Source organism: Panthera leo, chromosome D1, assembly GCF_018350215.1.
Source record: "Panthera leo isolate Ple1 chromosome D1, P.leo_Ple1_pat1.1, whole genome shotgun sequence".
NCBI classification, from domain to species: domain Eukaryota; kingdom Metazoa; phylum Chordata; class Mammalia; order Carnivora; family Felidae; genus Panthera; species Panthera leo.
Genome location: NC_056688.1, coordinates 110023248 through 110034162, shown reverse-complemented (window position 1 = coordinate 110034162; position 10915 = coordinate 110023248). Strand labels below are relative to the sequence as shown.

General features: G+C 62.4%; 1 protein-coding gene across 1 annotated transcript; it reads right to left on the bottom strand.

Moving 5' to 3' along the window:
- Positions 1–202: 202 nt before the first annotated feature.
- On the bottom strand, positions 203–7671 carry CARNS1 (carnosine synthase 1). Its single transcript, XM_042905033.1, has 8 exons — positions 7347–7671; positions 6477–6566; positions 5739–6226; positions 5332–5506; positions 5157–5242; positions 4224–4455; positions 3851–4131; positions 203–2523 (listed from the first exon to the last, which is right to left on the bottom strand). Exons 1-8 carry the CDS (start codon positions 7669–7671, stop codon positions 1297–1299), a joined length of 2904 nt encoding a protein of 967 aa, XP_042760967.1. The 3' UTR covers positions 203–1296.
- Between the last annotated feature and the right edge of the window lie 3244 nt (positions 7672–10915).

Below are 10915 nucleotides of genomic sequence, written 5' to 3'. Positions count from 1 at the left end.
GGAGGTCTGATTGCTGGAGGCTGTCCGGATGTGCATTCCAGGGGGATGGGGAGGTGAGAAATGAACTCAGATGGACAGAACTCAGGAGTCTCCAGGCTGGAGGAGGTTTTACCTGGTTGGATGTGACCCTCTGTTGAAATCCCACCCTCCACAGACTCTCAGGTTTGGGTCCCGTTGTGGGTGACCATGGCAGGCCCCTGCTCACGGTCAACCCAGAGGCCCGGCCGGTGTGGTGTTTTATCCTTAGCTCCAGGTGCTCCCGTAGCCACCTCTCCCTCCTCCCCTCCCCACCTCCCATCCAGCTGAACCTGAGAGGTGTTGTCCAAGTCACAAGAACCAGATACCAGATATTTCATTCGTCTAGAAGCCTTTATTTGGAGAGGGATGCTTGTGGAGCTGGCCACAGCTCCTGTGCTGCACAGAGGCAGAGTTATTAGAACAGCCTCCCCTGAATTAGGAAGGGAGTGTAGACTCTCCTCTGCCACTGTTAGTTATGCCAGAGGCCAAAGCACCAGAGCTTGGTGGAGAAGGTGCATGCTGCATGGGAGAAGGCGTTCACTCGTCTGAAGGCCACGTACGAGTGAGGGCGGGGAGGTGGGTGGGGTTTAGAAGCCGAGTGGGCACATGAGGCTTAGTAGAAGTGGAAACCTGAATCTGTATCTCGTCCCTTGATCCTCTATCTACGGTGGTATGACCTTGTGGCAATGGTTGTTCCTCCCTGGGCCTGTTTCCTCATCTGTAGAATGGGGCAATAGTGTCTGCCTGGAGAGGAGATGGTTACTGCTGACCCCAGGCCACCTGCTTCTACCGCTCAGGCCAAATGAGGCAGGCCGGGCACTGCCGAAAGTTGTCAGCAGGCTCTAGAGAGATCCTGGAATTGGCTAAATGAGGCGTGAGAGGAAGAGGACAGGGTTTAGTCTCAGGTTTTCATAGGATTTGTCCAAGGCCAGGGGCCAGCCAGCGTCTGTCTTCCTGTAGGCTGCAGGAAGAGAGGCAGACCTGGAGGGATGACAAGGATGGGCTAAGTTTGGGCCGCTCTCACCTCCCTGGGGCAGGTGTGCGTGTGTGTGTATGTGCAGCTGCTGTTGCTTCTCCACGGCTAGAGTCTTGGGACAGGATTGGGGCCTTTGGGATGGACTAACAGCAAAAGGGGCCAGCGGCCCCCGCAAGATACTTTCTTTTGTGGCCCTCAAGCCAGGATTTCTTAATGTCAAACGGCCCTGCCACTCTGGAACGGACCTGAGGCCTCCGAGTGAGCCAGGCCAGAATTGGGGCAGGGCTATAAGGAGAGAGGCACTATTTGAAGTGGGACAGGAAGTGGGCAACAGGGTAGTGGGGCCCATCGATGCCCAGACCCTGGCAGAGGCCCAGCAGGCGGAGACGAGCCTCAGCCAGGCTGGGCCCAGCACAAGCCACACTGCAGTAGGGCTCCTCGTATTCACCAGGCACCAGGACCTCCTCCAGCAAATTGAAGCGCAGCAGGCCTTGGTCGTGAAGAGCCTGCAGGGTCTCACGGCTGGCGGTGGAACTCAGAGCCTGAAGGTGCTGGGAAGCCAGGCACATGACGCCCACCAGGTGGCCACGGGCGCGTGGGTGGGTGGGCAAGGCAGGCCGCAGGCCGCAGGCCACCATAGCTGCAGCCAGCAGCAGGTCCACACCATAGAGCTCCAGGATCCAGTCTCTCAGGTAGAAGCCACCCATCCGAGGGTTGATCTCGATGAGTTTCGGCCCGGCCCTGGTGAGCTTGAGCTCCACGTTGAAGACCCCATCCAGCAGCCCGCAGCCCAGGCAACAGCGGAAGGCTGCCTGCACCAGCTGTGCCTCCTGCTCCGGTGCCAGCCCAGTGGGCATGCAGGCCGCCGTCTCAGTGAAGCCAGGCAGCCTCGTGGGGCCATTGTCGGAGACGAAGGCGGCCAACAGTCGCCCACCATAGACCACCAGGTCCACATCGTGCTCGGTGCCCTCAATGAACTCCATCAGCAGCATGGCATTCCCCCAGCCCAGCCCGATGCCGGGGTGGTCGGCCTCACCCTGCAGGTCGCGGGTGATCCGGGAAAAGTGTTCGTGGCACTGCGGTGCGTCCTCCACCAGCCGCACACCCACTGCGCCTGCCCCAAACTCCAGCTTCATGACACCCGGCAGGGGCACCTGGTGGACGGCCCTCTCCACATCGGCCTCACTCTCCAGCGGGCAGCAGGGCACGGCATGGAGGGAGGGCGCGGGCCAGGGTGGGCCATGGCAGCGCAACAGGTGCAGCTGGGTGCAGCTCTTCTGCTTGGCCAGGCGCATGGCAGCCGGGGGGCTGCAGGGCAGACCCAGCTCCTGGCAGAGCAAGGCCGTGAGTACTAGGCAGTCGTCCCAGTAGGAGAAGCAGCCATCGAGCTGCAGGCCACGTGCCCGCACCAGTTCCGCCAGCAGCCGCGCATTCTCTTCGTCCCTCCGGTGCTCTGTCACATCAAAGTGGATGAAAGTCTGCACCAGTTGGGATGCAAAGTGGTTGGGATCTGACTCCACTAGGTGCAGCTGCAGAAACCACCAGAGGGCAACACACCCAGGTCAGCCTCTGCTGGACGCTGGGGAGATAGGATGGGGCCACGAACGAGGTTCTGGCCCTCAGAGGCGACGGAATCACCGGTTCTAAGTGCTCAAAAAAACATCTGTTGATGACTGACTAAACGGAAGGGGCAGAGATAACACACTTAACCCAGCCTGAAGGGGAAGGAAGGCATCTCAAAGGAGGCAGTACTTCGGTCGGGAGCTGAGTAAGAATCAGCCAGAGGGAAAGGGTGTGATCTGAGTGGGCAGGGGCTGGAGCAAAGAGAGAGAGAGAGAGAGAGAGAGGGCTGCTGGGCTCATTCTCACTCTGACCAGAGCTTGTAGGGGAACCACCAGGGTTAGGGTTTGGGACAGGCGGTCTGGTGGCTTTGGGCATCATGTTCTTGGCCATCATTCACCCAAAGAGTTCTGACCCTCAGGGGGTGCCCACAAAGGAATCCAGTGGGGCCCTGTGCCCCAAATCTCACTGCCCGCTGGGGGAACACAGACACAAAGCAGCGGGTAACCAGGGCAGAGACAGCTCCTGAAGAGAGGGGAGGGTGGCTGTCTGCACAGTAACACTAGGCGGCGGGAGGAGTGGACATTCCAAGTGGAGACCACCGTGTGCAAGGCAGGGAGTGAAAAGACGTGGGAGTGGCTGGGGGGAGAATTTCCTAGGGGGCGTTGTACTGCGGAAGAGGGAAGAGGAGGCCACTGTGGTAGATTAGGGCCACAAAGAACCTAGACATTTGGCCTCTGTTTTATCTGTTCAGTGCAGATAAGAATGTCTGCGCCGCCTGCATGGCCGCCTGCATGGCCCCGGATTCTGTGATGTGAGGCCGCTGCTCTGAATCTGGTTCGGGATGTGTAAGCTGCTCCCCAGCACTCTCCTCACGCCCTCAGGAATTCAACCTCGAAGGGTCTGCCCTTCCTGCAGCATAAGGCCGGGCTCCTCAGGCTGGCATTCGGGGTCCCGGTTCTGATACTAACACTGAATGACCCCCTCCCCCCACCCCTCCGGCCCTTCAACGCTGGTTTCTTTTTGCCCCGAAGGGCTCTATGCCCTCCCGGGGGACCTCTTACACCCGGCTGGAGCAGAACGTGGCCAGAGGCCAAAAAGTTTAGACTTCTGACCTTGGGCGGGGCGGCGGGCCCCACCCCTACTCCTGGGCTCTAAAGCCCCCAGCGGACACGCCCAGCTCAGGCCCCGCCCCTAGCGGTGCTGGCCCCGCCCCCAGAGCTCACACCGCCCCCGCGCCCAGGGCACCGCCTCCACCTCCACTGAGGCCCGGGGGTCAGGCCCGGCCCCGCCCACCTTGAGCCCGTAGTCGCGCGCCGCCTCCCACACGAACTTCTTGCTGACGCCGCCCGCGCCGATCAGCAGCAGCTGCTTGCCCTCCATGAGGCAGTGCGCCGAGCGTCGCAGCATGGTCTCCACGAGCGGCGCGGCCGCGGCCTCCCGGGCCGCCGGCTGCGGGCGCTGCGCGGCCCACAGCCCCTCGAGCGCACCGCACGCCTCCAGACACAGGCCGCCGTTCAGCTCCAGGGCTACGGGGGTCAGCGCGCGGTCTGCCACAGTCAGCGCGAAGTCTACGCCTGGGCCGGGGCGGGAGGGCGCGGGCTCAGCGCCGCCTGCCCTCCGGCCTCGGCCCCCGCCCCCGGCCCCGGCCCGGGCCGCCCGCGCTCACCGAGGAAGTCAGTGCGGGCCCGGCGCCCGCCGCGCTGCTCAGCGCTCAGGCCGGCCTCCAGGGCCAGCACGGCGGCCAGCGCGGCCTCGGCCGCTGCCTTGACGCGCCGCCGCACGACCGCCACCTGCGTCGCCTCACCCAGGCCGCACCGGGCCAGTGCCACCTCCAGCGTCTGTGGCAAGGAGCTCTGGTGCCGCAGAGGCCGGTCCTCACGGCCCACACTGCACACCACCTGGGCAGGGTGTGGCTGAGGGTGTCGGTCCGAGAGCAGCCCTCCAAGGACTGACACTGCCCCCCCACCCCCGCCCCTGCACTCCTACCCCGGTGCCGGGAGATCCAGGCCAGACCTCTCACTGCGCATTCGAGTAGCCCAGTCCTCCTTTGTGACTTACGCTGCACAAGCCACTTTCCCCTGCCACTGCCCATCTGGTCCTTTACACCCTGAGGGGCGTCTACCCAGGCTTCCGGGCCCAGCTAGGGTCTCTGTTCCCTGAAGGCTCCAAGCCTACTTGCTGCTGCGAGCCCCGGGGGCCCGTGCCACCCCGCTTGGCTCAGAGCTATGCTCCCCAGAGGGTCCTCAAGCTGCCCTAAGTTCCCCAGCTTGGAGGCCCCCTCCTAAAGGGCCCTGGACACTGGAGGTTCAGGGACCCTCCGTCAGCCCCTTCTGTGGGCAAGAGCTCCTTGGGAATAGGATTCAGCCCTGGGCCCTGGTGCCTAGTATGGAGTATCAGAGCTCCTGATGGAGGAAGGGTGCAGGAAGGGGAGGGAAAAAGCTTCAGACCCAGGAGTCCTCCAGGACACCACCAAGATTCCCCCCAAAGATTTTGTCCTCTCTCTACCCAGGGGCCCTCAGCAGCTCGTTGGAGCTGGGCTGGGTTGGGCTGGCCTGGGCTGTGGCAGCAGGGTCAGGACCTGAACCTGGGCCACACTCACCTTGCTCAGCAAGGGCCTGTCACCCTGTGTCCGACATACCACAGCACAGATCCGCACAGCCAGCTCAGGGCCAGGTGGGGGACTGCCTGGGGAAAGACATGAAGCCTGAGCCCAGCACAGAGCAGCCAGGAGGCTGAGCCGGCACCCACTCCTGGCTGGCCCAGGCGGCTCTCACCTGGGAAGGGCAGCCGGGCAGGTGGGCACACAGCCTCCACCAGGACACTCTCCTCCTCCTCCAGTTTCTCCAGCAATGCCAGCACCATGTCGACCACTGTGCCCAGCTCCTTTCGCGAGTACAGACGCAGTGCCTGCCGCCCCCGCCAGCGCCAGCCACTGAGCTTCACGGCCACCTGCAACAGGGAGGGGAGGGGGGCCTCCTTACCACCCCACGTACGTATGGGGTGGGATGCTCACACGTAGGATCCAATGTGTAAACTGAAGTAAGAAGGCAAGGGGTCGCCACAGAGATAGGCCAACAGCAGGACCCCAAGCTGGGGACAACGTCCCAGCAGGACTTGGTAACCATCCGTGGGTCCCATCCTGCTGGCATCTGCACAGACCTCGGAGGCAGGAACCTGTTACCTGCAGGGCATCACCCAAGGCCTCGGAGCGCAGAAAGGCCTCTACTTCCTCCTTCACCAGTGTCTCCTGGCCCTCTTTGCCACTCAGCTCCACCAGCCGGAGTCCTGGGCTGGCATCCCCTACCCGCAGCAGTGCTGGTGGCTTGTAGGTGAAAGCCAGGGTAGCTGGCACAGCCACGCCACCCTGCTGAGCCAGCAATCTCCTGGTCAGCAGCCTGTCCTCCAGCAGCCGGGCCAGCTCAGCTGAGGCTCCTGTGGGGCAGGTCAGGTCACGGGCAAGTTCAGCCGCCTCTCGACCCCGGCCAGGTCCCAGCCCCAGGCCCGCCAGGAAGTAGGTGGCTCGGCGTGGGGGGACAAAGTCATCCAGGAATGTCAAGCCCCCCGGGTAGAAGCTCACGGCCTTGGAGACCAGCAGGGCCGACTCGCCCGGCTGCCCAGGTGCCGGCACCTTCATCAGCCAAGCAGGGGACAGGCAAAGGAGCATGTTTCCTGTGGGCAGAAAGAGGACGGCTGCTGGCCAGGGAAGGCTTAATGCCCCCAAGCCCTCCACCTCCAGCCCGGGGACCCCGGGTAGTAGGGGGCAGCTGCTCCCAGAACCCACCCCCACTCAGAGCATGGCAGCTGGCCCAGTGGAATGCAGGCAGTTGCCAGGGTCAGTGGGTATTTTGGGATGTGGCCGGGCCAGGGCAGGGCTGCCCTTTCTGCAGGAGGGGGTGGGGGAACTTGGGCACACACTCACCCGGGCTCTGGACCCCTCCTTCCAGCAGCACGGACAGAAAGGTGCTGGGGGATCCCAGAATGCATAAGGTCACCTCCGCACCAGGGCAGCCTCGGGAGGGGAAAGAATGTGGCCAAGCTCAACAGGGGCTCCCCCCGATATCTTTCTGCCTACCCTTCCCTGTTCCATAGCCCTGCCCTCTTCTTAGGCCCCCAGGTCCTTCCCAGAGTGGGATGAGAAGAGTAGAGAGGACAGAGAAGAGACTGGAGAGAGAAGGGGCACTGCCTGCCCATCCCACCCCATGAGGGTGGCTCCCTTCTCTCTGCAGCTGGCCTGGAAGATACTGGAGGCTGGGTGACCGGAGACCTGGGTTCTAGCCTGAGCTCTGACACTGACTTTCTCTGTGACCCAGGGCCCCCATGCAGTGTGGGGAGGAGTCCCTATGTCTCAGTTTCCCAGTGTGTGATCCCCAGGAGAGCCCAGTCTGTGATTTTCATGTCTTCTGCCTGTGAACCCCTCTGTCCACACAAAACCTTTGTGGCCATCTAGTATATAAAACAGATAAAGCAGGGGAGGAGTCTTGAGTCCCAACTGTTAGCAGCTCCCAAGGCACTTCTATAGAAGGTTTCGCTCCACAGAACATGGATTACAAATCCCATGGCTGGGTCTTCTGGGATACGAGGGAAGTCTGGATCTCTGCTTTACTGGTGCCAGATGCCCTTTGAAACAATACTTGCCTGCCCAAAGTTTACTGGCCTTGCTTCCCTGGCTTCAGATCCAGACAGAGCCTGGGGGAAGGGGCTGACCTTGACAGGGATGGGAAGCAGGCCGGGCTGAGGGTGCCTCCCTCCCCCTCCCAGGGATACACCCCTCCATGGAGCCCTCGGATACCTGTGCGGGGCACCTGGCTGCGGTCCTGGGTCTCCGGCAGGCCAGCTTGCTGCAGACAGCTCTGGAGGAGGCTATAGTGGTAGACGGTCCACGCCCGGGCCTCCGCTCCCTCGAGGGAGCCCTTGCAGTCCAGGCCCACGTCATGGCGCCAGGAGCCAGAGAAGCAGCCTGGGGGTGGCAGGCCAGCGCCTCCTCCCCATGGGCCCTCCTCTTCCTCCAGGTCCTTGGAGGCCAGCGGGCAGTCCCACGCGGGACCCAGTGGATCCAGAGAGAGCTGAGAGGGGCAGAAGTGGTGGGTCTTGGGCAGAGTGGGCAACGGACACATTAAGTCACCCAAGGGTACAAGCCCGCCACGCTCCTGACCGTGGGTGATGTTTGGGGCAGACACTGTCCTAAGAACCAGGAGAGGATGGAGTCGGATTAGGGGATGAAGGCCTGTCCCCAGGAGCAGGCAGGTGGGAGTGCTTTGTAAACCGTAGGTGCAGTGCCCCGGGGAGGAGGGGTGGGTAGAAAGCAACGTGCTGCTGGCTGGACCACTGCCCTCCATCCCACGCCAAGGTCTGCCCTAGCTTGGTTCACAGGACCAGAGGTTTTGGTCTGTTTGTTCATCAAGGCAGTCCTGGTGCATAAAACAGTGTCTGGCACGCCATAGCTTCTCAACGAATGTTAAGTGAAGAAGAAATGAACAAACGAGCCGAGCGATCACTCTTGAGCTGCTCATTTCTCTCTGCTTGTCCGTAACCTGCCATCACAGAGTTCTGCTGAGGCCTAAATACGTAGATGGATCTGGTCCACTGCCATCAAAGTAGGTCTTGAGGACCTACTGTGTGCCCAACCCTGTGCTAGGCATTGGCAGGGGAAAAAGCCGGTGCCCTTTTTACAGATGTTCTGAGTCATGGAAATGCTTTCTTTGGGTGAAATTTTACACCCCTGCCCCTCTCTGAGTCTGGCTGACTCCCACAGGAGGCTGCTCAGAGGCTCAGTGTGAACACAGTGGGGGACACAGGTGGGCCTGTCCTCCGGGGGACAGGCTGGGCTACCTTGTGAGGTTCCTTTGGGCTCTGTGGGGGCCTGGCATCTGCCCTGTCCCACCCCAGGATGCCAGTGAGGCTTGGACTACAGTCGTGGGGAGACCGCGTGCTGTGGCCCCGGAGGGCAGGTCTGGGCCCGAGACCTGGGCTTGAATCAGAGCTAACCAGTGCCACATTCGGAGCCTCGTGCCTTCTCTTGGAAGGTGTGCTCCCTGAGAGCCCAGACTGTGTGTTCACTGATACATCCCCACCCCCAGAATGGTGTGCACAGACGTACGTGCGCAATAAATGTTGCAGGATGAATGGGTGCGTGCCAAAGGGGACCAACGGTGCCCATCCCCAGGGCTGATGGGGGAGCGCCTGGCACACAGAGCTGGGAGGCAGCAGGGGGTGTGTGCAGCTGGTCACAGGTCGGTGTCGTCTGCACGGGGGTGCCCCCAGGGTTAGGCTGTTGGATGCCAAACTCTGCCCTCTGAGCCCTCCCTCTGGCCGGGGGCTTGGGCCTTTGGGGGGAACGACCGGAGGATACTCACCATCTTACAGGTGGGGTGGCTGGCAGGCTAATGGCAGAGACAAGGGGAGAGAGACCAAGGCGGGAGTCAGGGCAGCGGGGTCTGTACCCCACTGCCCAACCCCTAAGACGCGGGAAGAGAGGTGGCCGCCACGGTGCCTCCCCCTCACCCCGTCCCTGACAACAGGTGTCCAAGCCTGCCCCACCTCCACCCCAAGGAGGCGGTGAGATTTCGGCCTCCGGGACCCCTCGGATCCCGCACCCCTGAGCTCACACATCGCGGGCTGAGCCAGGCGGCGCTGGGCCCTTCCAGCGGGCGGCGCGCTGGGTCCCCGAGGCCCCTGCCCCCGCCCCCGCAGCCCCCGCTCCCTGGCTCTCCCCCGGGCGCGGGCAGGAGCCGGGGTACCTGGAGGGCTCCCTGACTCTCCCCGGGGCGCGGGCAGGAGCCGGGGTACCTGGAGGGCGGCGGTGGCGGGGCTGGCGGGCAGCGCGGCGGCGGTGGCAGCACGGCGGGAGCGGGTGGCGCCGCTTTATATAGCAGTCCCCCGGGAGGGGAGGGAGTGCCCAGTGCGGGGCGGGGGCGGCGCGGGGCCCCAGCCAGCACCCCACCCCCCACCGCCTCGCCGCCCGCGACCCAGCCCGAGACCTGGGCTCCAGGGTGGAGCCGGGGAGAGACGGACAAAGTGGAACAGCCGGCCAGGTGCCAACGGACGGGATGGTCAGAAGAGAGGGTCACAGACACGAGGCTGTGGGGAAGAGAAGGCACAACCGGGACAGGGGCAGAGAGAGCCCGAGAGAGGGACAGAGGGAGAGAAAGTCCGGGAATGAAGGAGGGATGGAAGAAAGGGGGAGGGAGGCGCCGAGGGAGAGGGAGAAGCCGGAGAGGGCAGAGACCGGTGGCCGGGCTGCCCTTGGCCTTTGGGGGTGGGGTGGCCAGGAGAGCAGTCGGGGCACACAGTCTGGAGTCCTGCCCTTGGATAGAGTCCTGGGCTCCCTAGCGCATCCGGCCCACAGCAATGTGTCTCAGCCAGAGCACTCTGGCCTAGGGCAGACTGTCTCAGAAGCCCCTGTTAGGCAGGGGTCCCCATACATCTGTGGGGTTCCTGCCTCACCTCTCCTGGCCCCTGCCAGAGTAGGCACCAATCAGTAAGATGACCCCAGGAGCGGGGCAGTCCCGGTTTCCTGGGGTACCCTCTGCCCTGCAAGAGGCCAAGAGGGAAGGGGGTGCCCAAGCTGTGGGGTTCCCAGTGGATCTGAGCACGGGAAGCGGGGGGATGTATAGGATCCGCTTCGCCCAAGTCTGCTGGACGCCAGCGGTCACACCCAGTCTCCCCAAGGCAAACAACATGACGCCCGGGTGCACTCACCCAAGCACCCACAGAAGAACACCTCAAGAACTTCTCGAGAAGTCCGTTCTCTTGCTGCGCGGGTAGCCCGAGCTCCACTGTGATCCCACTGGTGGGTGCAGGGGTGGGGCACGGATGTCACCAAGGAGCACGAGCCTTGGCAGTTAACAAGAGTTAAAAACTGAAACTCAACCGAGTAAATTTGAAATATTCTATTGGCTTTATCCAACGATGCATAAATTGGCAACATCCCATCTAGCAGATAGAAAGGAGCTCTGAGAGGCTGTGCAGAGTGGAAGACTTATAGGCAGAGGGGAGCAAGGGCAAAGAAGTTGCACTGGGCAAAAAAAAGTGGGTTCTTGTAAGATCACTTTCCTTTAGGGAACGGCAGAAGTCTATCAAGCACGTTGCCCAACTAGTGCTGACGGGTGATTCCCGATCCTGGTTTAAGAATCCATTTCTGAGGGGCGCCCGGGGGGCTCAGTCGGTTGCGTGTCCGACTTGGGCTCAGGTTATGATCTCGCAGTTCTCGAGGTGGAGCCCCGCATCAGGCTCTCGGCTTTCGGTTGTCAGCGTGGAGCCTGCTTTCGGATCCTCTGTGCCGCCCCCCTCCACCTCTCCCCTGCTTGTGCACATGTTGTCTCTCTCAAAAATAAATACACATTAAAAAAAAAATTCATT